A 27,293-nucleotide genomic window follows, 5' to 3' on the forward strand; every position below is an offset into this window, starting at 1 on the left:
TTATTATTAACAATCTATTCTTCAGTGAGTTAAGAAATAGAAAAAGGAAACAGAAATCTCATATCCAAATAATAATAATATTTGCTCGTGCAAAATTTATCTTAATTTTCTATTTCCAAAATTTTCCTCGCCTCCAATTGTGCACGATGATATATTTTTTTGAATATCGACCGATAAACGTGCATCGATGAGCGTACAAGAATACACGATAATATATTATTATTGCGCGGGCGCGGGTCAATAATCGAGCACGTTGCCTGGCGACGGTGCTCCTGCTCTCTCTCAGCCTCCGGAATTTCTTCTTCTGCGGACTAGTCCTGCAACCGCGACTCGCAGAAGTCCAGCAACCTTCGATACATCGGCATCGGACCGGTTTCATACTCTCGCTCGAACACACGACGTTAAACTCGTGGTAAGTCGAATCCGGACAATTTAGATCGGACATCGCCCGTTTCGTTTTCTTCTTCGATTTACGATCCACCACTTCGAACGAGCTTTTCCACTCTCTCGTTCTCTCCACTCTTTTCTCGGACCGGCCTTTCTTTCGCCTCGAATTCAAAAGTTCAATGTAAAATTTCGAACGTCTCTCGATAACACTCGTTGCGTTTCGATCGATGTTGGGAAGAGTTCCAAAGAATTTATCGATCGCTTTTTTATTCTTGTATTCTTTTTCAGCCGATCACGACCGAGTTGAGCGGTGACAAGAGAAATGATACACTCTCGATGCTTCAAGTTATCTATCTCTTGTTCAAGTAGGATAATCTGTGTTGTTTTTCTTTTTTTTTTTTTTAGATTCTAATTGGATGGTTCGCCAGTTATGTGGAGGAAAAGTAGACAGCTGGCAAATTCCCGAGCTTGTCCATCAGAAAGCGAGGAATGCGATAAAGGAGATGGACGAAGATCCCCGATATTAATCGAGAATAGATTCGAAAAGCTGTGCGGATTTAAATTGAACGAGCTCTCGTCTTTCGAAAGCTTCGTTGCGCTTTTGTATCGACCGACTGATCCAGCTAGCTTAGGAGTCGTTCGAGCATTCTTTGGTAATTGAATTTTCCATCGAAGAACAAACGAAATTTATTTATTGGCAAAGAGATAAAACGATCGTGCATCCGCTCGTCACAGGGCTGTGCATGGTGTTGGACGTAGTGGAGGAACGAGGATTAGGAGACATCGATATAAAATGGGGAGATCCTATGGAGTGTCATTTCCCCTTGATCCACGGAATGAAACCGTTATCGCTTCCGTGGATGATATTAATTTATACGATCATGTGGATAGGCGCTTTTGGAATCATGCTCGGCTCCAGGTTCAAACTAGCCTGCGCCTGTTTCCTGATTCCTTATTGGTACATCTTCCTGCTGGACAAGAGCTATTGGAACAACCATACGTACCTCTATGGCATCGTTGTGATCCTATTCTGGGGCACAGGGGCTGACAAATACTTGTGAGTGTGAAATTAATAATCAAAGTAATATTATAAAATGTAAATAAATATTATACGTGTATACATCGAATATTTTGTAATTTTGCAGCGCATGGGATGCCACGAAAAGAAGCGACAATACTGTACCGTTATGGAACTACTTCATTTTGAAGTTCCAATTTTTCGCGCTGTATTTTTTAGCCGGATTGAAGAAGTCCGGTGTAGAATGGTTATCAGGATATGCCATGACAAATTTGTCGAGGCATTGGGTCTTCAGCCCGTTTAAGTAAGTTCAATTAAAGAATCTTTAACCTTAAGAAAAATAGAGAGATCGAATTGAATTTGTGAAGTGTCTACACGTGTGCCAAAATTGGAACGTTTTATAAAAATGATTTTTTAATTCGCCAATTATAGAGTATTAACGATACAAGAATATTTTAATAGTGTACGATACATTTTTGTCATTTACGGTTCTTTTTTTTTTTTTTTTTTTTTTCCTTATATTTAGTCTCCAATTGTACCTTATCAGAAATATTGAACTTTTATAGTCGATAAATTATTGCACCATTTCAGATTATTCTTGACCACCGAGCAAACTGATTTTTTCATAGTTCACTGGTTTGGATTTATCTTTGACCTTACCGTTGGATTTTGGATGCTGTTCGATAAAACTCGTATCCCTGCAATGGTATTTTGCACTGCTTTCCACTTAATGAATTCTAGGTTATTTAGCATCGGTAAGCATACCCACACGATTGTCACGTACTCTCTCGTATGACGTACAATCATTTTGTTGTTGATTGAAAAAGCAAAAATCCTACGAATATTACGAATATTATTAATTTCAGTGTTTATCCCCCAGGAATGTTTCCGTACGTGTGCCTTGCGACGATGCCTCTGTTTTGCAAACCAAACTGGCCCCGAAGGCTTGGAACTTTCCTCAAACGTAAATCTTACTTTTCATTTTCTGCGAAAATTGAGGATACAAAGACCTGTAATAAAGCCACGATAGATCTGCCGAAAGAGTCGCAGGATAATCTAAGTGGAAATGGGTCATCGAACGATAACGGAAATCGAGAAGGTACAAATTGGATAAACTCTACAATCACTTGTGAACACACGAAGAGAATGAATGGAAAATCGGCTGAAGTGACGAGAAAGCAAAAGTTCGTAGTTTCTCTGTTACTATTCCATGTATTCTTGCAGTTTTTCTTACCATACTCTCATTTTATCACGAAGGTACACTAACAATAAGTTCGTTTATCTTATCCTTTCGTTCTTTTATTTTTTAATCCGTTCGTTCCTCTTTCTTTTTTCTCGCTATTATATCTATAGGGTTACAACAATTGGGTACCAGGAATGTACGGATACTCTTGGGATATGATGGTCCACGTTTGGGACACTGTACTCGTCGTGGTTAAAGTTCACGACAACACGAGTAACGAGGATCGTTATTTGGATCCTACTGCTTGGGTACAGAGTAATAGGTGGGAGAAACACGGGGACATGCTCGTACAATACGCCTCTTGTTTGAAAGTAAGTGTTATCTTTATCAATAAACACGTGCCATTGAATTAAGTAATGGTTAAGAAATCAGAGATTCTTTTTTATTTTTATCCAATGGAATTTTTAGATTTTTGAAAATAACTTGCAAGTAATTTAAAAATTCGAAAGTAAATAATCGTTATCGTTGTTAAAATTCGTATCGTAGAATTAAGCAATATTTTGAAGAAACAGATTTTTCTTTTTACAAATGAAATCTTTAGAATTTAAAAAGACCGTACTAAGAAGTTTCGTATTATCTGTGTGTAACGGAGAATAATTTAATATTTGCAGGAGAATTTGATCAAGCAAGAGAACCAGTTTTTCGAGAATAATTTCCAACGCGATAAAAGGCCAAAATGGTCGAGATTGTCATCGAATTTGAGTATCTATATCGACGTGTGGTGCTCGTTAAATGGAAGATTCCAACAGAGAATGTTTAATCCAAATGTTGACATGTTAACGGTAGATTGGCATCCTTTTAAGCCCATCTCGTTTTTAATGCCACTTCTTTCCCAGTATAATTCCTACAGGTACGAATGAACGTAATTTATTTATCGCTTCACGATTATTTCATCGAGTATTGCATATAAAATGGCAGTTAATAGACTGTAATAAATCTCCATCGTCATTTTTCGCGATATATAACTCTTCTCTTCGTTCTCTTTAAAATGATGAGAAAATTTTATTAAAATTAAAATTATAATATAAAAAATATTCTCTTGAGAAATTAATTATTCGATCCATGTATTTAATTTTCAATTATATTAATGTAAAATTTTATTCTTCCATTCTATTCAGATACAAGCTGGAAGAAATGCAGCAACAAATTTACACTTTGTCCAACGACACCGACGTCCTCTTCGTTGCCGATTTTCCAGGCATGCATTTGGATAACTACATCACCAAAAACTTCACCAACGTCACACTAACGGTACTCGAAGGTGAAGTAACGTACAGCGACGAAAAACAGGAACGGGAAATCACGGTGGCGAAAGGATCATCGATTCCGATAGAAACGGGACAATTTCACAAAGTGAAAACTGTTAGCGCTTATCCAGCTTGCTATATGTACACCTGTACCAATCGGAACAAACAGCAATCAGAAACTAATGGGTACTTCGCAATTTTACAAATTTTTCTAAATACATAGACAATTTGTTAATCGTTAAAATATCTTCATTATAAATTCTTCAAATATATATACTTGCTTTGGGAAAATTAAAATATATTTCAATCTAATTACTAAATAGAAATAATATAGATTGCAATATAGATTTAAAAAATACATAATTCTTAATTTTTTTCTTTTTTCTTTTTTTTTTTTTTACAGAACAATAGAGTTTGAAGAATCGAAAGAAGCTCTGCCAATCGTGAAGGAAATAAATTATAAAATCGAGGCTTGGATAAGAGCGTTCCATCACATTGCGAATGCATTTTTCTATTTAGTGTACGATGTGCCCATGGTTAGAAGGGTGCAAATAAGCAATTAATTTAATTTCTTTTATTAGAAAGTAAAGCGATTTCCGTTTCCTCCGAATGAACAATTATAGAATTAGAAATAGGATATAGAAGCGTGAAAAAACTTATTTTTTTACCTGTCGAGGGTAAAATTGTGATAACGATTCTCAGCGAATAGCATTATGATTAGCCACATACGGTTAATTGTTACAAATTAAATACGTTCGAAGATAATTTATTATAATTTTATCGGTTATCTCGCGTTAAAGTATGAGAGAAACGTTTGAGAAGATAACGATTGTAATATTGTACCTCTATTATTAATTCTTATAATAAAAAGATAATGTCGATTGTAATCGTAAGTACGTCGATTCATCTAAGCCTATTTAGAATCGCATCTCATAATACGTTCGAGTCTTTTCTCTCTTAACATAATTGAAGAACGGTGACGCGAAATTAATCTCAAGGACTTGCGATTATGTAGATATATACGATCGATTATATTGTTTATAGATAAATAATGAAATAATCCGCATCTTTCTTCGATTAGTAATCATTGATTAACAGATTATCGTGGAAATTTATTGATACAATAAATATTCAATGTGTGGCGTATAATAATTTATATAGTGATAGATGGAAAATTTAATTTCGGGATAAATAATTTCTACAATTGAAGCAGCCGAGAAGTATGTTTTGTTCTTCTGTGTAGACTTCGTTTAAAGAAATAACTCTTTTGAAATTGATTGAGCAAGGTACTCGAATTTTATAATTCTCGATGCAAGTCGCTTAACCAACCGTGGCTGTGAAATGTATACAATTAAACATTCCCTCTTTTCTTCTCTGGCGTAGTAACGCTTGTTGCAAATCGCGTACGCCTACGTTAATCGCATAAATTTGATAGCTCGTATCATTGTAATAAGCTTTCTCGTCTGATAAGTTGTAAGTAAATGCATCCGGTGAATCTGTTCATCGTCTCAGTAACGTACCTACTGTTTCATATTATCTCGTTTTCGACAAAGCTTGTTCGAATAACGTTGTTATCGTAAACGCGATGGAAAATGTGCTGCCAGCTGTTTTCTTCACGACATTGTTTTTTTTTTTTTTTTAGAAATAATTACAGAAATAATTTCTTAATGGCTTATACAACTACTTTCAAAAGTATGTTTTATTATATCTCCAAGATAAAAAATTGTTTACGATAACAACAATTTTTTGTAAAAGTTTATACTATTTCTTCATCATGATTGTTTTTCTTTTTTACATATTTTATACATATTTCGTTCAAATAAGTAATTATACAGATAGGAATGTAAAATCACAAATATATATTAATTTATTCCCTTTTTAATGAGTTATAAACATGAGTTTACAATTTAATAAGCGCAAATGTGGAAACCTGTCGAGAAAAAATCAAGATTAACAAGTGTACGATAAATATTTATATAAAATTTCCATGATTAATCTTTGATATAAAATCGTGAGAATATTGAAATCGATGGAATTGTGACAATGTCTCGTTTAAGAATCGAGGACACTGACCACGAGTCTGAATCAATCGACCGATTATCGTTATCGTATAATTATTGCAATTGGTATGCGTAATTTCTACTACGACTTTACCTGACCAGTATGCTTATCTAGATACGTGGTGGAGGAAACGACTGTCGATCGTCAGTCGCTCGTACACGTTCAGAGGCCTTCGACACAAGAAACGTTGAACGATGTAGTGGAATCGTGTTGATTGGAATACGATTAATCAATTGTGAAATAGATGAACGTTAAGGAAAAGTGGCATGATCTCTATTGACTATTGATTATTTTCAAATTTATTCATTAAATGAAAATAATTGAACGATGATTGTAGCAATAAGTGAGAAAATATTGGTGATAAAAAAAGAATTTGTGGAAAATTTGTAAATTATATATGAGGGAATAGATACAATGAAACACGAATGATTCTTGATTCATTAAAGATCTCTCTTGAGACTAAAAAAATGAAAGATTGAATAGTTGGATGATCGAAGTGAAATCAATTTTGAAGAGAATATTAAATAATCGGTTAGCATTATTTTCCTTAGTTTTAGATATACTTAATAATATACTTTACTATTTCTTTTGGATAAATATTCAATACCGATTCAAAATCAAATTTATTACTATTCGTTCCAAATAATTTGAAAATGGTTTATCTCTATTTGATTCTCAGAGAAAGGAACATGATAACTGACCAAGATAACGATATAGAAAGAACGAAATCCACGGATCCTCTTTTGGAGGCGCTCGATAAATTGGGTTGTGGATCCAACTTTCTATGGATAATATTTATTTTTACCCTCACGCCGACTATATTCAATGGAATGCACTCTATGTCCTACATCTTTATTGCAGAAGTAAGATTAACTCGTTTATCGATGAATGGTACATTTGAAGTGATATTTTCATAGATCTGGACTTATTTAAAATTGAAATAAGAGATATTTCAGTTCCAATTCGATCGATACCTAATGTCTAATTATATTAGAAATAGATAAAAATATTATTTCTCTTTACAGGTTCCCACACATTGGTGCGCGATACCAAGTTTGACGGCTGCAAATTGGACGGATGAAGAAATAAGAAATATCTCTTCGTCCGGTTCGTGCACGATGTACAATTACGACTACGAGTATTTCGCGCATATCGGATACGAGGAAGCCTTGGAATACAAAATTTCTCACACCCTACCCGAGTCGATTCCTTGTCAATCGAGGAGCTTCGCAAACGATATCGATGGAACTTCTCTCGTTCAAGATGTGAGTATTAATAAATTTGAGTATTAATAAAATCATGTAACGATGACACCGCTATTTTCCTATTTTCCTCGAGCTGCTCTCCTCATAAAGTTTTCTTTATCCTGTTCGATTCTCAATATTGCAACGACATCTACAGCATTTCCACCATTCACAATTAATTTGAGATATAAAACTCTCATAAAAGATGTAAGATTTTCTTTATCGTATATATTTTTGCGTCCCCTTGAAATTGAATTCTTCTAAAAAAAAATTAATTCAATTATATCAGAATCACGATTGATTCTCACATTTTATTGATAAATAATTTTAGTGGGATTTGGTGTGCGAGAGAACAGCTGATCGTTCGAGCACTCACATGGCTTTGTCCCTTGGAAAATTATTGGGCAGTGCTTTTTTCGGGATCGTGGCGGATAAATATGGTCGCAAGATATGTTACGCCGTTGGTATAATAATGTTGATCACGTCGGGTCCGGCTGGTGCTGTTGTACCGTGGTACTGGGCTTTTATAATCTCGAGGCTAATTAACGGTGCCAGTCACGCTGCTATACAGTACTCGTCTTTCACGACACGTAAGTTGCACACATGTGTTAACGAAGCTGTGATATACGTAGCGATTTAGCATTAATAAAAAAAAAACACGAAAACTTAATCTATTCCGTTTCACGAAACGTTTTAACCAAAATTTCTTCAACCACGTATATGCAATTATTCGAGACTATATTTCACTATGATCAATACGTGTATAATTTTCAATTGTTTGTACAGTTACAGAGGTAGCAAGTGAAAAGCATAGAAGGTGGATGGGAATCGCTTACAATACTGGATACGCTACAGGTATAGTCATTGTACCGGGTATAGCTTATTTGTTACACGAATGGAGACACATTCAATTAGCGATATCTTTGCCGGCTCTGCTTTTGTTAATACATCTGTGGTAAGTACACAATTATGTAATGTGCTAAAATCGTCAAAATAATCTTGCCGTTTCTCGAAATAATTTTTCTCTTTGAATTGAATTGTTACCTAAATCCAAGAATTTAATCAGTTATTAAGTTAACTCGAGAAATTTATTATAACGAATATAAAGATAATTTTTTACAGGTTCATGCCGGAATCTCCAAGATGGTTGATAGCGCACAATCGTCGAAAAGAGGCGAAGATCTTGATCGATAAGGCGTCTAAAATGAATCGAATTGATGATACAATGAGCACGGTATCGTTAACCATAGAAAAGCAAGAGTTGAGAGATACGAATGATATAACGGTTAGTCCGAAATTGACATCAAAGAGCATGGAGAATAAATTGCAGAAAAATATCATAAAAGGATTTCAAGTGTTGATTAGCAACGGTGAATTACGAAAGAGAATTCTTATCACAAATTTTACTTGGATGACTGCGTCTCTGACTTATTATGCGTTAGGTAAACACGAGATCGGGCTTTCTATCTTTCAAATCATAAAAATTATCTTTAAAATTCTGATTGCATTTTTTTTATTAAGTAATTGTTGTATTCGTTCTATTTTTTTCCTTATTGGGAAGTTGTTTTTAAAACGTGTTACATTTCAGCGTTAAACGTGAACAATTTCTCAACAAATCGTTACATTTACGTCCTCGTAATGGGTTTAACCGAGATACCAGCTTACCTGATACCGACCCCTATTCTAATGATGATAGGACGACGTCTCGGAAGTGAGATTTTATACATCATTGCTGCGTTATGTTTATTGTGCATTCTAGTTATACCGACCAGCGAAACGGATGTGATTATGCTTATATCTTTGATCGGAAGGTTTAGCGCATCAGCCGCTTATGGCATAGTTATTTTGTACAGCTCAGAACTTTTTCCCACGGTAAATGCACCTCCATTCTTTCATATTATAGAACTTTTATCCATTTCATATTTCCTATCTCTTTTAACTTCTTACCTTGTATCTTCTTCAAACAGTACTTGAACTCATCTTTTCGCATAATTTATTTATTTATTTTTATTTAATCCGTGATCACACAATTTCTTCAATAACTTTGTGTATCGTAGAATTTTATTTATTTTATATTCATTTCCATGGTACTTAATCAAAACCTTACAATTTCTTCGACAAACTTTCAGATAGTAGTACAGAGAATTCTAATTAATCTTTTACCATGTTTGAATTATTTTCGAGAACAGGTATGCAGGAATTCTGCGGTGGGCATCAATTCCGCAATGTCCCATATTGGAAGCGTGGCTGCGCCTTACGTTGCTGATTTATTAGGGGCCCTGATATGGTGGGGGCCCACTACACTTTGTGGTGGTTTAGCGCTAATAGCTGGTTTGTTATGCTCGATATTGCCGGAAACGCGTGGCAGGCCTTTAGCCAACACAGTAGACGAGGAAGTGACCGAGGGAAGAGAAAACGTGTCTTTCCACAATTGCTGCAAGTGTCGATGAAACTGATAATCTGGATAATCTGGATATACACTGTCGATCAAAAGTTTGAAATCATCAATCGTGCACAGAATTCAATAATTTTATTCATTACGAACTGATGATAAAGTTGATCGAAAATTTGATAGTTTCTTTTGATCGATACGTGTATCTACGTTTCATATTGTTTATATACAAGCTAATATCTTATACAAGCTATACAATTGTAGTTTCACTCATTTACAAAGGTGTTCGATTTTGAATCTGCCAAATATTTTTACCCAAGTGTTGCGTTGCTTTAATCTTGAAATGGAAATAAATAAATTTGTACTGATTTATAATAATACAGCGATGCGAAGATTCTTTCATTTCCTTTTTCGAAATGATATTTCATTTCGCGTGCATCATATTTGTACAATGTTACTCATACACATACTGATCGTTCACAGTGAATAATTCTCTCGTTTGTTAAGTGTTATATAATAAGTTAACTATTGTAATTATCGTACGTATCGTATATATATATATTATACATAATTTTCTCTCTTGATATCAATCTTTTGGTTTTATTGTTCAATTCCATACGAAACAAACAATATAACGAATAATATCTCGCGTGTAACATATTGCAAGATAGTCTCGCGTTGAAAGGAAGCGTAATACAAATTCGGAGCATGAAGAACTCATCGTTCGTTTATATCTGGTTTATTCTATGTCTTGTAAGAATAGATTATAAATTATTTAATTTATAAATTATACATTTGCGTAATAGCATAACATTGTACTATTCAGGGGCTTCGAAATTTACGTGCAAGAAGCATCGATATTTCTCAAGATATTGGAGAGTGCATGGATCGATCAAACATGACATTTCGTAAGTATAAATATCTCGTAACGAAATTATAAGTTGAGATTATTATAATAAAACGAGCTTCTTCATAAATTTTAAAATTTATAAAATTCATAACTTGCGATTTCGTTATATTTACAATATTCGCAAAAATTATTTTATAGCTTTCTTTAGAAAAAAAAAAAATGAATAAATCCTCATAAATTGCAGATGAATTAATGAAACTTCGTGACTCGTCGGAGGCAAGAATAAAATTGATAAACGAAGAGGAAAATTTCAAGAGCTATGGCTGTTTCTTAGCTTGCATTTGGCAACAATCTGGCGTGGTAAGACAAATATCCACGATGCGAATCCACGTGCACCCAATAAATTAACACGTTCTTTCTTCTTTATTTTTACTTCAGATGAGTGGCTCTGATTTGAGCACGTATAACATAGCAGGAATTATTGAAAAGAAATATCACGATGACGAAAATCTTAAAACATTTTTCCATAGAATCGCGTTAACGTGCGAGGACGAGATTTACATAAAATGTAAGTAAATTGCATTCATTATCGATCGATATTAAAATTACAGAAATGTAATTATCGATGTTTCAGTTTTAGGCGTGAACGACAAGGCGTGTGACGTCGCTCTTAGCTTCAAACTGTGCATGTTGAAAGCCATGCGTAATTATCCCTGAATCAATCTATATTTTATCTATTTCCACTTGTCCATTACCGCAATCGCAAAAATTGTAGACGATTAAAAAAAAAAAATATTTCATTATTCCCACCTTTTATCGCCACCTTTCTCCCTAATAGCGTTCAAATAGGTACGGCTAATGCGATAAAATTAATCAATCGGAAATATACGGATAGATACAGATTGACACACACGTTCTAGAACAATTGGATTGCATTAGTCGGATAGTTGCAATTGTTGTTCCCTCGTGCAGTATCGACAACGCGCGTAAATGTTCTGTAAAAAATTAAGAAACTCGTGGATCGAGGTTTCGAAATCTCGGGAATTAGTAAGGTATCGAACGAAAAAATTCATTTTTATCTGTTGCGCAAATTTTAATTTTTAATTGGAGGCTGAATACGAAATATATATTAAAATTAAAATTTAAAAATGTGATTTTCGATTATTTAACTCGACTCGAAGAAAAGAATATTTTTGCATTCAGTCTTCAATTTGATCGGATACAAAAATAATCATTTCGCACGTTAATGAGCGTGCAGTTTTGTTTGGCGAAGACTTCTAGTTCTTGGTTCGACGTTTGGAATCGCTGTACTTTTATTCTGGTCGTGCTACACATTTTTCAATATGTTAAACTACAAGATTACGGATACCAATGCCTTTCCCAAAAGAATAGAAAATTATACCTATGTTGGAAAATCGACGGAATTTCAATTTCAATCTTTGGACGGAAAGATGTTTGGGGAAAGAAAGGTTACGAAGTTGTATTGCCAGATTAAATCATGCGACACGATAATTTGCACGTCCATCTCGAAAGAGGACAATATCGAAACAGTGGTGTCAACGTATATCGAGAATGACTTTAAGGTATTAAGAGAGATCAATAATGAAAATTTCTGTTTCTATTTTCCCGACCATTTACGCGCGTGACGAGTTGGATAAAGGATTTTGTTGTTGTGATTTTGTAGCTGTAACGCACAATTACGCAGCGTTCGACGAAAAGGAAATGCAAGGAATGGCGTGTATTGCATCATTAAAAAAATAAACTCGTCGAATACCGCTATAAAATCGCAACTTGTTTCAATCAGGTTTCTCTCGGATCGCAGTGTGATAAAAAAATATTTACCATTATTAATAACGAATTATGATATGCACAATATTTATAACTTCAATTCTGTTCACGAATTGACAATTGCCAATCAATTTACTTACAATCGACGATTCGTGATTAACGATTTCTTTCTTTTCATAATTGAAAATTAATTTCCCAAGCATTGCATTGTAACGTTATTAAAATTTCGCTTAGGCAAACTGCAAGAATGCGAAATCGGTGAAGTTGTCGATCGAAGATTGCGAATTCCCGGACAACACGCTTCGAAAGAATTGGCTGACCATCAACTTGTCGATCGAAGAGTTAACGTTGAACCGATGCTCCCTCAAAGAAATAGAGGACGACGCGTTCGCCTCGTCGATTTACGAAAAAACGAGCAAGATAATCATCGTCAACAACAAGATCGTGTCGTTGCGCAAGGCGATGTTTCGTCACCTCGACGCGTTGCAACAACTGAGCATACAAGAGAACATAATCAAGTCGGCCGAAATTAATCTGCTCGAGGAGGTGGCGGGTTCTTTGACCAACCTGGAACTGTGCCAAGCCATCGACGATCGAGAAGTGCTTAAGAACATAACGGGCGCGGACAAGTTGTTCAACTTAAAATTGCTATCTTTATACAAAAACATTATATCCAGGATCGACGAGGAATTGTTCTCAGGGGTGCCAAGAATCGAATCGCTCTACTTGCACGACTCCAACATCGAGACAGTGTCCCGGAACGTCTTGAAACCTATGTCTTCGTCCATATTGCTTTTGACGTTGAACAGAAACAAGATAACGTCATTGCCAGAGGGACTGATCGATTCGACGATCAGCTCCACCAAAAGTTTCCACATGTACGTGCAAAATAATCCTTGGCATTGTGATTGCAACTTAAAATGGATGCAAGATTTCATGAAGGATCATTCGAGCATGATAGACAATCCAACTTGCAACACGCCGTCGACGAACGCTGGAAAATCGTTCGCGGTAGCGAGTTTCTCTTGCAACGAGTCGCCCATTACTTCCACGATACTAAACACCTTACCAGGATCTAACACTTCGACCCTACTTCAAATATCCACCACCACCACCACCAACAAATTCATCCGTGTGAATTGTAACGTTACCGACACGTACGTCCTACAAACTTACAACTCGCGCAAGTTGCGCTCGACAGACGCTCAATTCTACCCTCGATTTCCCAATTTCTACGTCTCCGAGATCCTAGACCGCAGCGTAATGGTGAACCTACCCAATCTGGCCGAGGGTGTCACTCTGCTCTGGTTCGACAATAACAACGTGTACAGCTCCGTGAGATGCGCGAAAAATACGAGACGGTCTTATCTCGTGCAGGATATCGATCCGCAGACGGCGTACACGATCTGTTTGCTCGACGATAACGGGAAATTTATATCCCCGTTGAATTGTTTGGCCGTGACTACGAGTGCCGCTTACGAGTCGAGGAGCTGGTTGACGAACGCCGACAAAACGCTCGTCCTCCCATTATCGATCGCTTCGTTGCTTCTGCTCTTCCTCGTGGGCGGTTTCCTCTCGTTTCTGTTGATAAGGCGACACCCCACGTTGCTTCGAGGAAGTAAACGCGTGATGCTGGTGAAACGCAGGAACGTGGACGCCATTGTGCTTCCCAAAGGTGTCGACGCGAACGAGAAGCGCGAGAGGCGGTTGGAGTACGCGAGCAGGACGAACGAGGATGGATACGTTACACCATTGCCGCCCCGTGTTGGACGAACATGGAGATCTAGAACGAGCTCGCAGAGCGATAGAAACAGTTACGTGTCGCCGGTGGAGACGAACGAGTCTCAATTGGCTTTGTGGGGGCTGGCGGAGAGACGGAAGTCGATCGCCCCTCCGGTTCCGCCTCATCATCCTTCTCGCGTGATTAAATCGGCCTCCCGAACCGATTCCAAATACGAGCGTGGCTACGAAGTATTCACGATCTAATTTAATTTTCGCGATATTCGATACTTATTATTGGACCGCGACCTGTTTTACAAGGATTAAGCGATGATCTCTCGAAGTCGTTTAACTTCTACACGCGTTTCGCAACGCGGCCAGTGTCGTGGTTTCAGCGTTTCTCAACGTGCAACGTTTCAGATTTTTGTCGGAATCTTTGCTGTTATCATTCTTAGAGAAGATGCATTACAATAGCATTGTTCAGGAATTTTCTAACGAAAGTATAATACAGTTTCACGGTAATAAATCGCAAATAGGAAATAAAAAAGTGATTGGAATTTAATGATGGAGCACAAACAGAAATTCGTTTCTTTTTCTCTAAATACATATAATTTTCCATATAAAGACGTAAATAATCGCAACGATATATCCGACGATGCACATTCGTTGACGCGATCGAGAAAAACGACCGATCATCAGTTGAGAGACGCTAAACGAGAGGCGAGTTCTCTCCGTTCTCGCCTCGTCGGATCGACTTTCGTTAAATCTGGCGGACGGCCCAAAGATACGCGTGTCAATGTCAATATTTCAACGATCCCCTGTATAATCACGAATGAAAGAGGTTATACTCTCGATCGACGAAAATAAAAAAAATTGGAATCGATCGGCTGTCGTTGGATTACGTCCCCGATTGTTCCGTTTTATATACGCAAAATTGCAAAATTCCCCAACGGAACAATGGCCGATTATTATGATTGGCCGCGGTGCCTGTCGTTTTATTTTTGACGATTAGGTCAGTAGTTCGTAACTCAGTCGGTTCGTCGAAGGCTCCCGATCTGATTGGCCGAACGAGGTCGGTCAAGATGATTCGGTCTCCTCTTGTGGTGCCAGGCGAGCTTTTTTACACGCTCGCGCGGCTGGCAATCCACTGCAATCCTCTAAAAGGACGCAATGCCAATATCAAACCGCTGTATTGGATCAACTCGGTCGCAATCGGTATAACCGTTTGCGTGTTCGCCCACCGTGTGCCGTGGCAAATGACCGCTGCCTATACGCAACACCGCGTCATCATCGGCTTTCTACGCCCGCTGCCAATCGCAGTTCCGGATTCGCGTGAGCTTGACATTGCCAAATGATGTAACGATGCGCCCCCATTTTCCCCGCAAAGTTGGGATGAATCACGGTGAAATTTATCTTCCGATTGTCTTGATGCGTTTAGTCTCAATTCCCTTCAGCTTTGTTAAATTTTGTTAAAAGGAAAAAGGATGATGGATCGTTGTTCGTGAAACATTTGGATCGAATAGAGGGGTTGAGTATAATATTCTTTTCGATTTATATCAGCGATAAAGAAAATATTTTTCGCCACGTTCAATTCGATTCGTTGAATTCGCAGTTTTCAAAAAATTCGTAGAAACAATTGCGAAACAATGTTCTCTCTATCTAGTCTCAGGTATTTAGAAACTTAGAAGAAAGTTTCTTTTTTTTAAATTTTATTAAGGAGATTTCGATATGGGAGAATGTGTTAAATTATTATTCAAGAATTAAGGTAAGTAAAATATTCATCGAATTAATTTCTCGAAGGAAATTTCGTTTTATTGTATTATTCTTGATGTAAATTATACGCGAGGGAAGAATCGATTTAAACATCGACGTAGTTCGTCATCGATTTCGTTCAGCCAAAACACTATACGTTTCGCAAAGCGTGAACCATATCAAAGGGTCCCAATTAAGAATCTTTTTATAGTATCTTTAGCTCGACAGATGATTGGTGACTGTTTATCGACGCTAATAAGAATGCGTGATTGCGTCTGTGCAGCTCTACTAATTAATTTACTAAGGCTCAGTGTGACAATTCCATCGGTACAGTAAGAAGCGATTGTTCAGACGGGAACTGTTAAAATCAATTTACTTCTGTGATAACTTTTGTGATTCTGTGATTAATTTCTTAATACAATATCGTCAAAATGGTAATTATAAAAGAAAATACTATTGGATTTTGACATTAAATTTAAAGAATATCCGATTATAATAATCGTCGATTGCTAATCGTTACAATTAACAAATCTTGTTAATAAATACGTATACGATTTTACATTTTTAGGATGAAATTCAACTCAGCAAAGATCAAATCGCACGTGAGTATCGATTTTTCGAAAAAAAAAAAGAAAAAAGAAAAAGAAATTGTTGAATAAATTTTAAATCTTTCAAAAGATTTCGTTAAAAGTTTACGACAAAATTCCTTCTTCTTCTTTTTTTTTTTTTTTTTTTTTTCAAATTCTCAACTTTGCAGAGTTGAAAATGGGTTTCGATGCGTTCGATCCTGACAAGAAGGGAACAATCACCACCGACACAGTTGGCACCATTTTGAGCATGATGGGGATGAAAATTCCAACCGTGCAACTCAACTCGGTCATCGGTGAATACGATCCATTCGGTATGTACGCATAAAACAATCTTGTTTCTGTAACAATTTTACAGGAAAAAACGATCAACTTTCGACGATATTTCCTTTCATTTCGCCCCTCAGGATCCGGAGAAATGAATTTCGAAGAATTTTGTGGCTTAGCCTCCCGATTCATGGAAGAGGACACCGACACAGAGGCAATGCAGCAAGAATTGCGCGAGGCGTTCCGCCTGTACGACAAAGAGGGGAACGGTTACATCACCACCGATGTGTTTAGAGACATTCTTCACGAATTAGATGATGCGCTGTCCCCCGAGGAGTTGGACATGATCATCGATGAGGTGGACGCCGATGGTTCAGGCACCGTCGACTTTGAGGGTACGCGTGATCCTTTAAGATTTATGCAGACGAATGATGTGATCTGGCAGAAGGAAAAATGAGAGAAACTTGAGAATGTGCGTTTTTATATTTTTTTTTAATCATCTCTACTATTAAGTGAACGACTACATATATATATATATTTGTACATGTTCGTTATATTAATGAAACTCACAGAGATGAGTTGATTCGAAGAAAGTGAAAATAAGAAAATGTCGAATCGTACAACGTTACAATTATTGCTACATCACATTATTCGTCCGGTAGATCAATCCATCATCAAGAGGGATCGTGTTATCTCGAAATTACGAATGTAATTTTCGAAGAATCAACCAAAGATCGTTTCACGATTTCAGAATTCATGGAGGTCATGACAGGCTAAATTATCACGTTGGCACGAGGCGGTCGTCCCTCGTGGTCGGTCGCCACGAGAGGCGCATATATAAATGCAAGATACCGTCTGCCTTTACTACACACGTGGAAAACGCGCGATTTATCGAGATAATGTTGGCAAAGTATGAAGTTAAAGGTTCGTAGGTGACGTTTCTTGGGATGGTGCGCTTTTATTAATGCAATCAGAGAAAATATTTATGCGCGGTCGATTTTTGGACTCACAATCGGCTGAAATGTATTTCTATCTATGTGCCGGAATTAAACGGGAGCCCCAAACATCCATCCTCAACGAGGAAGGCTTTCATGGTTCGTGTAGAAACAAGTTTGTATTAAACCGTAAATCGACCGTTTTCCTTTTTTTTTTTTTTTTTTTTTCTTTTTTTTCCCCATCGAACGAAACGATTCTCATTTTCGTGAAGAGGATCGTGATGCGAATCGTGAAGATGTGATTAAATTTCGTGAAAGATTGGAAACTTCATATTTTGTTCTTCTTTTGAAACGACCGTCTATCATAATGAACGTTATTATAACGATAAAATTGTATAAGTTTAAATATAAAGTAACTTGAAAAAAAAAAAAATTATAAAAAGAATGAAAGTACAAAAAAATAGCAAATAGCAAATTCGTGTAATTTATTTTCCCTTCTTCATATTATATTCCCATGTTATTTCATTCATGACATGCAATGACGATTATCCAATTATTATTATTATTTTTTTTTACCAATAAAGAGAGAACGTAATAAAAAAAAAATAAATTATCCTTCGATCATCCCTTTTAATTAAATCATCCGTTGCCACGAATATTACGAAAATTATACAAAATATGCAATATTTTATTTTGCAACGTCAAGTACAATTAAAATTATACACAAGATATCACTTGACCAGCTCGTGTAGTAACACGTGCGTCCTCGAGAGTCTATAGCAAATATAACTTCGAGATTTCGTTCGTAGTGGCTCGTGTAATGATTGTTCGACGGATCAAAGAATTTTCACCAAGGAGTTAACACAATAAGAAAGATAGGAGACGAGCAAAATGCCAGGAATCGATACCATTTGATATCCCCTAAATATCTTAGCCTTATGGCCTAGGTATTATGTACTTATAATTAGCCATCTAAAAATACGATAGATATGTTTATTACGTCGAATTGTCTCGGAAGATCGCACGATATCCGGCCACGAGCCAATTTCGTCTATTGTAGAGCCATATTGATCGTGAATCGCCACTATGACGGAAATTCCCTGAAGTATTCTTGCGAAACGAAGTTTTTGCACAATATCAAGTATTCTCCACTTGTTGGGATGAATTATTGTTAAATCGTGGATGGATAAATTATCGTTAGACGAACTTATATTTGAAACATAGTAACAAAGGAATGGAAATTATCCAGTTTTATAATATCGCTCGATAATATCGTAATGAGTAATTTAATTTTGGAATATTTTCTACACGTATTATTCCTGTATATACATTTTTATTATCGTTAAACGTACGTACATATTCACAGTCCAGTTATTACGTTATATACACGTTCGAAATATGCGATGTAATTTTTTTTTTCTTATTGACTTGCAAATGATTGAATGATTATATGCTGCATAGAATTAAAGTAAATAAAATTCGATAATGAAGAGCGATAATTCGGTAATCAGTGCTTTTTAATTATATATAGAAGAAGGTTTTCTTTGAAATTTATTCAATTTTATTAGAATTTTTATAATCACTGTTGTTAATAATCCTTCGTTACGAAATTGGCGTAATGAATAATTATAAATATTCTTAGTAGTAAAATGTGATGAAAAAAAATCTAGTCGAGTATAATACTTATTATTGATACATACATTCTGGGAACAATGAAAAAATCCATTTCGAATCTTTGCATACTTGAAATGTTTCAATTGGGAAAATTAAAAAAAATTACTCGCACAGATATCGTGCTAAGTATCCTTCCGTTCGCAATAATGTCAGGTATGCATCAGTATCGGTATAACAATGAAAAATTGGAGTACGTTGCCTCGAATTTTGCACAATTGAAATCCCTGTTTCGCGGAAACTGAGAGTGGGGAGTGTCCTCGATGAATTTGAAAACCACTAGAGTTCCTACGTAGATATTACCCGGTCAATCACGTGCCAGATCATCCTAATGTCCACATAAAACAGAAGTCCACAGCCAGAATCTGGTGCATACCCGGATAAACCGTCGACGGTGTCGTGTGTTAACAGGCTCTAAAACCGTACACCTATTGCTTCATCATGGTGCGTTTTTACAAATACCGAGCCAATGTAAACATTAACCATTTTCTAAAATCGTCCATCGTAACAATTTCCTCCGGCAAAATTTTAATTTTAAAACTTCCATAAACATTGAAAATTTTCTTTTAATATTTTTTCGTTTGATAAAATGGTTTCAGGATGATCTGACCAAGGATCAAATTGCTCGTGAGTAATAACGTTGCTCTTTCGTTTTTTGTAACGATTAATTTATATTCATAAATAACATTTATATTATTTTGTTATAGTTTTGAAGAAAGCGTTCGACGCCTTCGATCATGACAAAAAGGGTAGCATCGGTACTGACATGGTGGGTACGATATTGACCATGTTGGGCTACGAGCTCAGCGAGAAGACGCTGAAAGAGATCATCACTGAAGTTGACGAAGATGGTGAGAAAGTGAACTTGAACGTACAAAATCATGCAAAAATTTTATTTACCTGTTAAAAGGCAATAGAGGAATTAATAATTAATTTTTAAGATTAAAAAAGTTCAAGAAAAAAGTTTTCCTGTCCAACTAGGATCCGGCCAATTAGAATTCGAAGAGTTCTGCACCCTAGCCGCCCGATTCTTGGTGGAGGAAGATTCGGAGGCTATGCAGCAGGAATTACGCGAGGCATTCCGATTGTACGACAAAGAAGGGAACGGCTACATAACCACCGCAGTATTCCGTGACATTCTTCACGAGTTGGACGATAAATTGACGCCACAAGAGTTGGACATGATGATAGAGGAAATCGATGCCGACGGTTCTGGAACGCTCGACTTCGACGGTAGGCGTTATCCCTAGAAATTTTCATACTCGCGTCGATCAATCTAATTAATCAATTCGCACGAAAGACAAATGTGAAAAATGGAGCTCGCGTTGCACATTTGAAAATTGCAGAGAGAACGTTGGTTTCGAGGTTTCGTGGTTTGCCAAGAATTCTATCCGATCGAAATTAATTAATCGGTTGTCGCGTGGGCAACAATTTTCAAACGATTTCCAATTCGGGCCACTCGAATGTGAATTCTTTTTTTTCGTAATCGACGTTACGAGTTCGAACTCTCTGACACGTTTCTGGTGTTTCATGAATTCTAATTTCTGGTTTTAGAGTTTATGGAAGTTATGACCGGCGGTGACGATTAAATTGCATAGTGGATTGATCAGGATGGACAGGGCTGCGATTAAACGCTACGACACGATTGACACGAGTGCTGTTTCGTATACCAAGCGCAAAATCTTCGATTGATCAGTGGTTGCGCATGATTGAAACTTTGGAACATCTAATTGAAGATGGAGATGTGATTCGATAAAAATTAAGGACGATTGTTAACGATTATTAATGAAAACAAAGTGAAATTCACATTATTCGATGATTAAACGGAATATTTTAACGCAACTCGATTAATATCGCCGAGAGCGAAAGTTATCGTATCGGCTCGACGCCTGAACAACTGCAATCGAGCGTGCGCTTGAGGTACGCGGTAGCAAAGGGGCAGTGAAACCGCCAAGGAACCACCAGAGATAATTAAAAAGAGTCTATGCATCATCGAATTTTTTATTCGCTTATTATTAGCGTGTACTTCATTCGATGAAGATAATTTATTGTCCACGATTGAATAATATGTGAAAAAAAATCAAAAGAAATAAAATTACCTTTTTATACGAACAATTCCTTTCCTTCTCGCAAAGGAGATCACGCAAAAAAGACAACAATTCAACAACAAATTCTATACCTGTAATATCCTTTTCCGTTTCTTCTACTATAAGTCGAATTTTCCATGATTCGAAATCAAAGTTATACCATATAGTCTGCAACTCGAAAATTTTAACTCTTCCCTGAAATTGTCGAGATTCGTCGATACGTTTAATACAATCCGTTAATGCAATACTCGTTCAACTCGTATTAGATCGCACGTGCGATTTACGTACGTTCGAAAACAGTGATTATAAATTCAGAGTTAAGGACGGCACAGAATTAAGGAAACACATCCGGAAGATAAACGAACGCCGACATTCTTGGCATCCGTTCATCTTGTCTACAAGCGCAAATCTAATTTTCCGTTCACTCTTACGAAAAGTGCACGTGAGTCGCCCGTTTTGATAAATGCCCGCTCGTCATCCTATATTTTTCCTATCCTAAGTTCGGTTTATTTGCCTAACACCGTCTGGTTGCCATAACGTCGATCGTCGCATCCTCTTCCTCGTTCAACCGCGTTCCCCAACCATTTCTTTATTTAGCGATTTTCGTGCCGGTTATCGTGTTACAAGACAATTTCAAAATCTTCCACGAGCAGTCGAGAAGAAGTGCAAACGTCAGAGGAACGCGCACGGTGGCGCGTGTGAACGACGAAACGAGGAGCGATTATGTCATCGTTTAGATTACGTGGAGGAAGAATTTCGGACGTTTCGTAAATTATATTATTCGGTGAATGCTCGCCTCGAACGATTTATCGTCGAAGAACGATTTATTCTGTGAAGTTAACGGCGCTCTTCTATCCGAAGCCAAATTTTCTAAATGTCAAGTGGCCGTTAAGGCGTGATTGGATACACACGTAAGTGATCGGTCGCGACTGTTTTACCGTCACGATAAATAACTATCGAATTTATGAGGAAATAACATCCTTTTCACACCTTGGTCCTGAATTTTCTCGCCTCGGGTGTAATTTATTTGCTCGGGCTGTTTATCGCCATCCTCTTATTAACCTTAGCTTCAATTTTGATTTATATCCTCCTCTGAGGAGGAGGGAAAAGATTGCATCTTGCTTCGAATATTTTTGGTATTTCTTTTTCTGCAAACGTGAGTATATAATTATCCGTAATTTACGTAAAATTTATCGAAACAACTTTATTTATATTTTTAGGTAAGAAGGAAGGAAGAAACGGGAGAGGGAGTACCAGCGAGATTCGAACGTGAGATTCTTCATCAATTAGCCGCTTCATCTTCGTGCGAATTTTATATATTGTACAATTGATACCAATCTCCAACGAATTTTGATTGACTGACAAAAAGAGATGCAATCGTTAAAATTGAATGATTTTTTTTTTTTTTACATTTATCCCAAAGATAAGTCTACAATTATCTAGAACTTGTATCAAATTCATTTTTAAAGCTCTAATTATACATCTATATTTTTAGGAGCTGAAGAAACAGAAGAAGAGAACAGTAAAAAAGAAAAAAAGATTTTTATACATCCGTGTATCTATATTATTAAAAATTTTAATAATTATTGACTCGTGCTTGTATATGTTTGCATAGATGGATAATTACTGATAGATCTGCCAGAGTTTTGCTTTCGATGTTTCATGGAATTTCTCATCGAAGATTGAAAGGGGTAGAGTAGCAGCGAGCAATTGTCGGTGAACGGGAATCGGATCGATCAAGAAGTCGTACCAAATGGGGCATCTGAAATGTCCAAAGATGTCATCTCGCCAACTCCCACGTATCGATATACGTAATCGATTTCTGGAATGGACACGGTTAGTCTATTCCCAATAATCCTATTCATTTTAGCCATAAGTCGAATCTAAAATCAATTCAAAACCTTTCTATTTTATCCTATTTTTCCTATTTTAAAAAAATTTTTTTTTTTTCGAAGGATTTCCAAGCTTTTGTGAGATCTCAAAATTTTTGAAATTTCAAACTTTTCTCCTCCTCTTCTTTCTTCTTACTTTTCTCCTTTCTCTTTCAATCCTTTCGAAGAATTTCGAAGCATTCGTGCACTCCATCCCTAGAAAATTATCATGGACCGAAGTAAGCAGATTTCGAAACTACGGGTATCCGAAGTGGCAGTCGGTTGTAAATCAAGTTTGTATCGCGAACCATATCCGGTTTTCCAATATAATCCTCGTTTCTGAAACGGCGAAACGCTCTTTCGTGCGTGGAATAAATATCAATCTGGAACGGTTATATAGGATTCGAATTAAACATTGCATCTTATTGGATTTATTTAAATAACACATAAATTCCATTATTCCATATATATATATATTTTATCGAGTTCTAAGCGGAGAGAACGGCGAATAAAAAAATAATTAATCTGCAGTAATGTTAATTAAACGAGAGAGACGATTAAGAGAGATGATAAGATTCAAAAATTATGGCCGTGAATTATATGAAACAGATCCAGAGGATTAAATTGAAAATTTCCACTGGAAAATTGCCATTCCGCGAAAATGAAAATGACATTAAACTTTTTACTCCCGAGATACGTATCTTTCGGTGAACCCGTTTCGATTATTTCGATTCGTGATAACATATTTTTAACGAAATAAATGCACCTTTCACTTGGCCGAGGATTGGACTTCCACTCGCATGCCTCCACTCGTTAAAATCGACATTGTGCATACATAGTTAGCGGAGAATGAACGACAGTAATTACATAGAACGTCGAATTCATTAATATCAAATTGCATACACGATCGAGATAAGTTTGATTAGCCAATATTGGAAATTACGTTGTGGAATGCAAGGAAGAGTTAAACGTTCGTTAACAATGTTCGTTTTTAAAACTCGTTCGACTACTTTGTGTTACTGGATAATTATAAATATCCTTGGCACAATGTGATGTTAACGAACGAGTTAATATTAAAATTCAATCGCTTTTTAATTACACGTATCGTATCTCGGAAAGATAGAGAAAAATTAAAGAGATGATAAATTTTCGTTATTATTTGAAACTAAAGAATCGTTTAAAATCGTAGATAAGGTAATCCTATTAGCGAAAACTATCGATATTTAAGAAAAAAGTTTTTATCAACAAGGATCTCTGATGGGTATGTGTAACAATAAAATAACGACATGTTAAGTGAGACAAATTGATCAAGGTATCACATATATCACGGAGAAAACTTGTTTAGCGACTTTTACAAATCTTCTATTAGTAAGCTTTTTTGTTGCTACATCGTTTTATATCAAATTGAAATGTCTTAACCGTCATCAAAAGTCATCTGTTATGATGTAAGATAACAAATCAACTATCGAGAAAGTAGCAAGAATTCCTCTTCATCGATTTTCAAATTTAAATTTTTATCCAATGCTTGTAACATATGCAAACTTTGAAATTGCATACTCGATATTAATACTAAAAATAATGAGATGAAATTGCAACGAATACGAGATACGCGTAAAGTCAAAATTTTATTATTAACTGATGAACGATACGAGATATCTTGAATTTGTGAAAGTTGGCGCGATCATTGCCCACGATACCTTGCGTTACGAATTTTGCTACTGTGAGACGAAACGATTAACCGGATTAATCCCTTCGATCTATCAGCGAATACAATAAACCGGAATGGATCGCAATAGAGAAGAATAACAATCTTGCGTTTATGGGAAGAAGCTGGTGTTTCAAGGAATGAATAATTCTGGTAAAAATTTTAATTAGCATCGCAAGAAACGGGGGACTCGACTTTTATCGAGATTCCGATCGATCCATACGATTCACAACCGGTTCCAGCTCGTCTGATACAGATAAACGCTCTTTCACCAGAGATCTCGGTTTAGATAATTCATCTATCGATCCGCCTATCCATCGTGCGATAATTACATATTTGAAATATTCAAAATTATTGGCTAATATTGAAATTTATGACTTCCGTTTCTTTCGATGCTCGCGCGCGCGCCATCGCAAGAAGATTTCCATCTTAATCAGAATGGATCTTCCAATTATGTAATTTGTATTATATGAATCGATACGATATATATCCAATTTGTAAATTTCATTTTTCGATATGCGAGTCAAATTAATAACGTAGAGTTGAATAAATAATGGAATTACGAAGTAAACGCGCATCTTTATAAGAGATGGCGAAGAAGGTTCATTCCTTTGAAGTCTGAGAAGTTATGAGATATTGGGTGCTGCCATCTCGATACCATTGGTTGGATGGATACCATGATCGTGGAATCTTTAGCATAACAATAACTTTAAGAATTGCAGAAGTTTTAGTATAATAAGTTGGAGGGTCGTAAAACACAGAAGCTAAAAGGTTTATGATTTTGGGGATGTCACGAAACATCTGAGATATTACGATCCTCTGGTGTAATAACACGTTACGACTATGGAATTACGGATAGGATCTTATAAACTCAAAGATAATTATACGACCTGATAAATTGTCTCAAAGCAGTATGTAAATTGATTCAACGAATTTAATTCACCCTCTTTATTCTTTATTTGAAAAATTCTTCGCTTTCGTTTACGTTTTTAATTTGACAATAGATATTTTATTACGATAATTCGAATATTTATTGCGCGATTCGTGAAGTTATAATTTTATATAAAATAGCACGTGGAATTAATTTGCATCCATAATACTTTCGATTCGGATTGTAATTTTCCTCCTAACCCATCCTAGAGCAGATAAAACGTTGAATTCATTGACTTCGAATAATTGCATTGCTACTTCTCGACGTTCTTATTGAATTTTAATTGGGCTGCAGTAACGTTAACGAGATACGAACGTTCCTCGATAATCGTACTAATCTTTCTCAAAATTCTATCATTACTTTCCACCCGTATTTTTATTCCGGCGTATGAAGTTGTTGCGCGCGAAATTATTCGCCTCTGCGCTTCTTTTCCTCTAATTATCTGGGCGTTTCTAAAACGCTTTTAATTTCGGTATATTTATGCTTGATTGTTAACCTAAGCACGGTCTCTGTGAAAGAGAAAGTAGGTGAAGGCTAGAACGAACGATTTGCTACAATTACTCGCAATCTTCGAAGTGTTACACTTTTGCTAACGAACCAAATCCTCCGATGAGAAAGTGGTGTCGGTTAACACGCGGTAGGTGTAAGCACGGTTTCGTTCCGAGTACCAATTGAAAATACCGATTTGGCAACGACAAATACGTCCCGATCACCTTTCTTAGCAGAGAGATAAATGATGGCAAGATAACGCGAATTTGTCGAACAAATTTTTATCGAAAACAATTTACACACACACACATCTTGATACTTTCGTAACGAGAAATTATATCTTTTTCCATGTATTATATTCCATATAAGAAATTATATCTCCGCAAGAATTGGATGAATTTAATCGATTTTCATATATTACAAAATAATCCAATCAAATGCTCAACTTGAAGATATAATAACATCGTTTCAATTCCGTGTGAAACGTTCGATCGAAATACGTACATCTAATCAGACTCATAGCAAGGTTAATCTAGAAATTATAAACTTTCGTATGAGTCAGAAACGGAAACGGAATCATTACCACGCTGAAATTGATTCGCAATGTTTTCAACCTCTATCTTCGTTGTTTACTCGATTTTGTGCTGGAAGAATTTTTTTACAAACGAGGATTATGAAAATCCTATCGTTCGCACGCGTGTCACGAAAAAAAAAAAAAAAAATATTATACCTCGATGCAATGAAAACGAAGGTATCGGATCGAAGAAAAACGGTTAATCAACAACAGGTCTCGTGACGTCATGACGCATTTGCATAACGCGTTGCATCCATTAGAGCGGCAGGTAGTTATCGAATTACACAATATATATATATACATATACACATATCGGCAATAGACGTATCCCTGCTATAAACTTGGCTGCATTCCAGCATCGTGATGGCCTTGATCGCATTTCGTTCCCCGAGTTCAATTCGTTTTCAACGTGGAAGGATCTCTCGTTTGCGGGTAAACACAGTGTGGTGATCTTGGATCGAGGATAACGCTAATT

The 27,293-nt window shown here is 36.3% G+C and overlaps 6 protein-coding genes across 8 annotated transcripts; all 6 read left to right on the plus strand.

The window, feature by feature from the left end:
• Window positions 1–321: 321 nt before the first annotated feature.
• On the plus strand, window positions 322–4,788 carry GC (gamma-glutamyl carboxylase). Of its 2 annotated transcripts, XM_031919675.2 has the most exons (10): window positions 322–412; window positions 793–1,040; window positions 1,123–1,444; window positions 1,533–1,709; window positions 1,997–2,160; window positions 2,286–2,662; window positions 2,759–2,959; window positions 3,260–3,498; window positions 3,767–4,081; window positions 4,299–4,788. In XM_031919675.2, exons 2-10 carry the CDS (start codon window positions 818–820, stop codon window positions 4,456–4,458), a joined length of 2,178 nt encoding a protein of 725 aa, XP_031775535.2. In that variant the 5' UTR covers window positions 322–412; window positions 793–817; the 3' UTR covers window positions 4,459–4,788. The 2 variants fall into 2 exon arrangements, with proteins under 2 accessions (XP_031775535.2, XP_086763614.1); XM_086907488.1 differs by lacking the exon at window positions 322–412 and having other exon boundaries at window positions 681–1,040.
• A 1,267-nt stretch (window positions 4,789–6,055) lies between these two features.
• Window positions 6,056–10,182, plus strand: LOC100872506 (organic cation transporter protein). The gene is made up of 8 exons (XM_012493042.3): window positions 6,056–6,487; window positions 6,636–6,819; window positions 6,982–7,221; window positions 7,532–7,790; window positions 7,987–8,155; window positions 8,323–8,642; window positions 8,789–9,072; window positions 9,390–10,182. The coding sequence occupies exons 1-8, from the start codon at window positions 6,444–6,446 to the stop codon at window positions 9,648–9,650; spliced, it is 1,761 nt and encodes a 586-aa protein (XP_012348496.2). The 5' UTR covers window positions 6,056–6,443; the 3' UTR covers window positions 9,651–10,182.
• A 27-nt stretch (window positions 10,183–10,209) lies between these two features.
• On the plus strand, window positions 10,210–11,245 carry Obp12 (odorant binding protein 12). Its single transcript, XM_012493044.3, has 5 exons — window positions 10,210–10,345; window positions 10,419–10,500; window positions 10,687–10,802; window positions 10,881–11,010; window positions 11,077–11,245. The coding sequence occupies exons 1-5, from the start codon at window positions 10,301–10,303 to the stop codon at window positions 11,157–11,159; spliced, it is 456 nt and encodes a 151-aa protein (XP_012348498.2). The 5' UTR covers window positions 10,210–10,300; the 3' UTR covers window positions 11,160–11,245.
• Window positions 11,246–11,303: 58 nt separating this feature from the next.
• LOC105736765 (uncharacterized) lies at window positions 11,304–14,505 on the plus strand. Its single transcript, XM_012493041.3, has 3 exons — window positions 11,304–11,494; window positions 11,701–12,025; window positions 12,465–14,505. The coding sequence occupies exons 1-3, from the start codon at window positions 11,433–11,435 to the stop codon at window positions 14,214–14,216; spliced, it is 2,139 nt and encodes a 712-aa protein (XP_012348495.3). The 5' UTR covers window positions 11,304–11,432; the 3' UTR covers window positions 14,217–14,505.
• A 1,479-nt stretch (window positions 14,506–15,984) lies between these two features.
• On the plus strand, window positions 15,985–17,965 carry TpnCIIIb (troponin C type IIIb). Of its 2 annotated transcripts, XM_003698153.4 has the most exons (5): window positions 15,985–16,135; window positions 16,270–16,303; window positions 16,459–16,602; window positions 16,696–16,950; window positions 17,307–17,965. In XM_003698153.4, the coding sequence occupies exons 1-5, from the start codon at window positions 16,133–16,135 to the stop codon at window positions 17,330–17,332; spliced, it is 462 nt and encodes a 153-aa protein (XP_003698201.1). In that variant the 5' UTR covers window positions 15,985–16,132; the 3' UTR covers window positions 17,333–17,965. The 2 variants fall into 2 exon arrangements, with proteins under 2 accessions (XP_003698201.1, XP_086763615.1); XM_086907489.1 differs by lacking the exon at window positions 17,307–17,965 and having other exon boundaries at window positions 16,696–17,027.
• A 1,506-nt stretch (window positions 17,966–19,471) lies between these two features.
• TpnCIIIa (troponin C type IIIa) lies at window positions 19,472–21,273 on the plus strand. The gene is made up of 5 exons (XM_003698152.4): window positions 19,472–19,605; window positions 19,761–19,788; window positions 19,869–20,012; window positions 20,143–20,394; window positions 20,716–21,273. Exons 1-5 carry the CDS (start codon window positions 19,603–19,605, stop codon window positions 20,748–20,750), a joined length of 462 nt encoding a protein of 153 aa, XP_003698200.1. The 5' UTR covers window positions 19,472–19,602; the 3' UTR covers window positions 20,751–21,273.
• The last annotated feature ends 6,020 nt before the right edge of the window (window positions 21,274–27,293 follow it).

This window comes from Apis florea, unplaced genomic scaffold (assembly GCF_048593485.1).
Source record: "Apis florea isolate Af1SG1 unplaced genomic scaffold, ASM4859348v1 contig_2897_pilon, whole genome shotgun sequence".
In the NCBI taxonomy this organism is placed as follows: Eukaryota; Metazoa; Arthropoda; class Insecta; order Hymenoptera; family Apidae; genus Apis; species Apis florea.

Excerpts from the sequence above, each read along its gene's own strand:
- Obp12 (XM_012493044.3), top strand. The coding sequence starts at position 10,301 with ATGAAGAACTCATCGTTCGTTTATATCTGGTTTATTCTATGTCTT. Across the intron at positions 10,501-10,686 it reads TCGATCAAACATGACATTTC|ATGAATTAATGAAACTTCGT; the intron begins GTAAGTATAAAT and ends CATAAATTGCAG. Across the intron at positions 10,803-10,880 it reads TTTGGCAACAATCTGGCGTG|ATGAGTGGCTCTGATTTGAG; the intron begins GTAAGACAAATA and ends TTTTTACTTCAG.
- TpnCIIIb (XM_086907489.1), top strand. Across the intron at positions 16,304-16,458 it reads CAGCAAAGATCAAATCGCAC|AGTTGAAAATGGGTTTCGAT; the intron begins GTGAGTATCGAT and ends TCAACTTTGCAG. Across the intron at positions 16,603-16,695 it reads CGGTGAATACGATCCATTCG|GATCCGGAGAAATGAATTTC; the intron begins GTATGTACGCAT and ends TTCGCCCCTCAG.
- LOC105736765 (XM_012493041.3), top strand. The coding sequence starts at position 11,433 with ATGTTCTGTAAAAAATTAAGAAACTCGTGGATCGAGGTTTCGAAATCT. Across the intron at positions 11,495-11,700 it reads AAATCTCGGGAATTAGTAAG|TTTTGTTTGGCGAAGACTTC; the intron begins GTATCGAACGAA and ends ATGAGCGTGCAG. Across the intron at positions 12,026-12,464 it reads ATATCGAGAATGACTTTAAG|GCAAACTGCAAGAATGCGAA; the intron begins GTATTAAGAGAG and ends AATTTCGCTTAG.
- GC (XM_031919675.2), top strand. The coding sequence starts at position 818 with ATGTGGAGGAAAAGTAGACAGCTGGCAAATTCCCGAGCTTGTCCATCA. Across the intron at positions 1,710-1,996 it reads TGGGTCTTCAGCCCGTTTAA|ATTATTCTTGACCACCGAGC; the intron begins GTAAGTTCAATT and ends GCACCATTTCAG. Across the intron at positions 4,082-4,298 it reads CAGCAATCAGAAACTAATGG|AACAATAGAGTTTGAAGAAT; the intron begins GTACTTCGCAAT and ends TTTTTTTTACAG.
- LOC100872506 (XM_012493042.3), top strand. The coding sequence starts at position 6,444 with ATGATCGAAGTGAAATCAATTTTGAAGAGAATATTAAATAATCG. Across the intron at positions 6,488-6,635 it reads AAGAGAATATTAAATAATCG|AGAAAGGAACATGATAACTG; the intron begins GTTAGCATTATT and ends TTTGATTCTCAG. Across the intron at positions 7,791-7,986 it reads GTACTCGTCTTTCACGACAC|TTACAGAGGTAGCAAGTGAA; the intron begins GTAAGTTGCACA and ends TTGTTTGTACAG.
- TpnCIIIa (XM_003698152.4), top strand. Across the intron at positions 19,789-19,868 it reads GACCAAGGATCAAATTGCTC|TTTTGAAGAAAGCGTTCGAC; the intron begins GTGAGTAATAAC and ends ATTTTGTTATAG. Across the intron at positions 20,013-20,142 it reads CACTGAAGTTGACGAAGATG|GATCCGGCCAATTAGAATTC; the intron begins GTGAGAAAGTGA and ends CTGTCCAACTAG.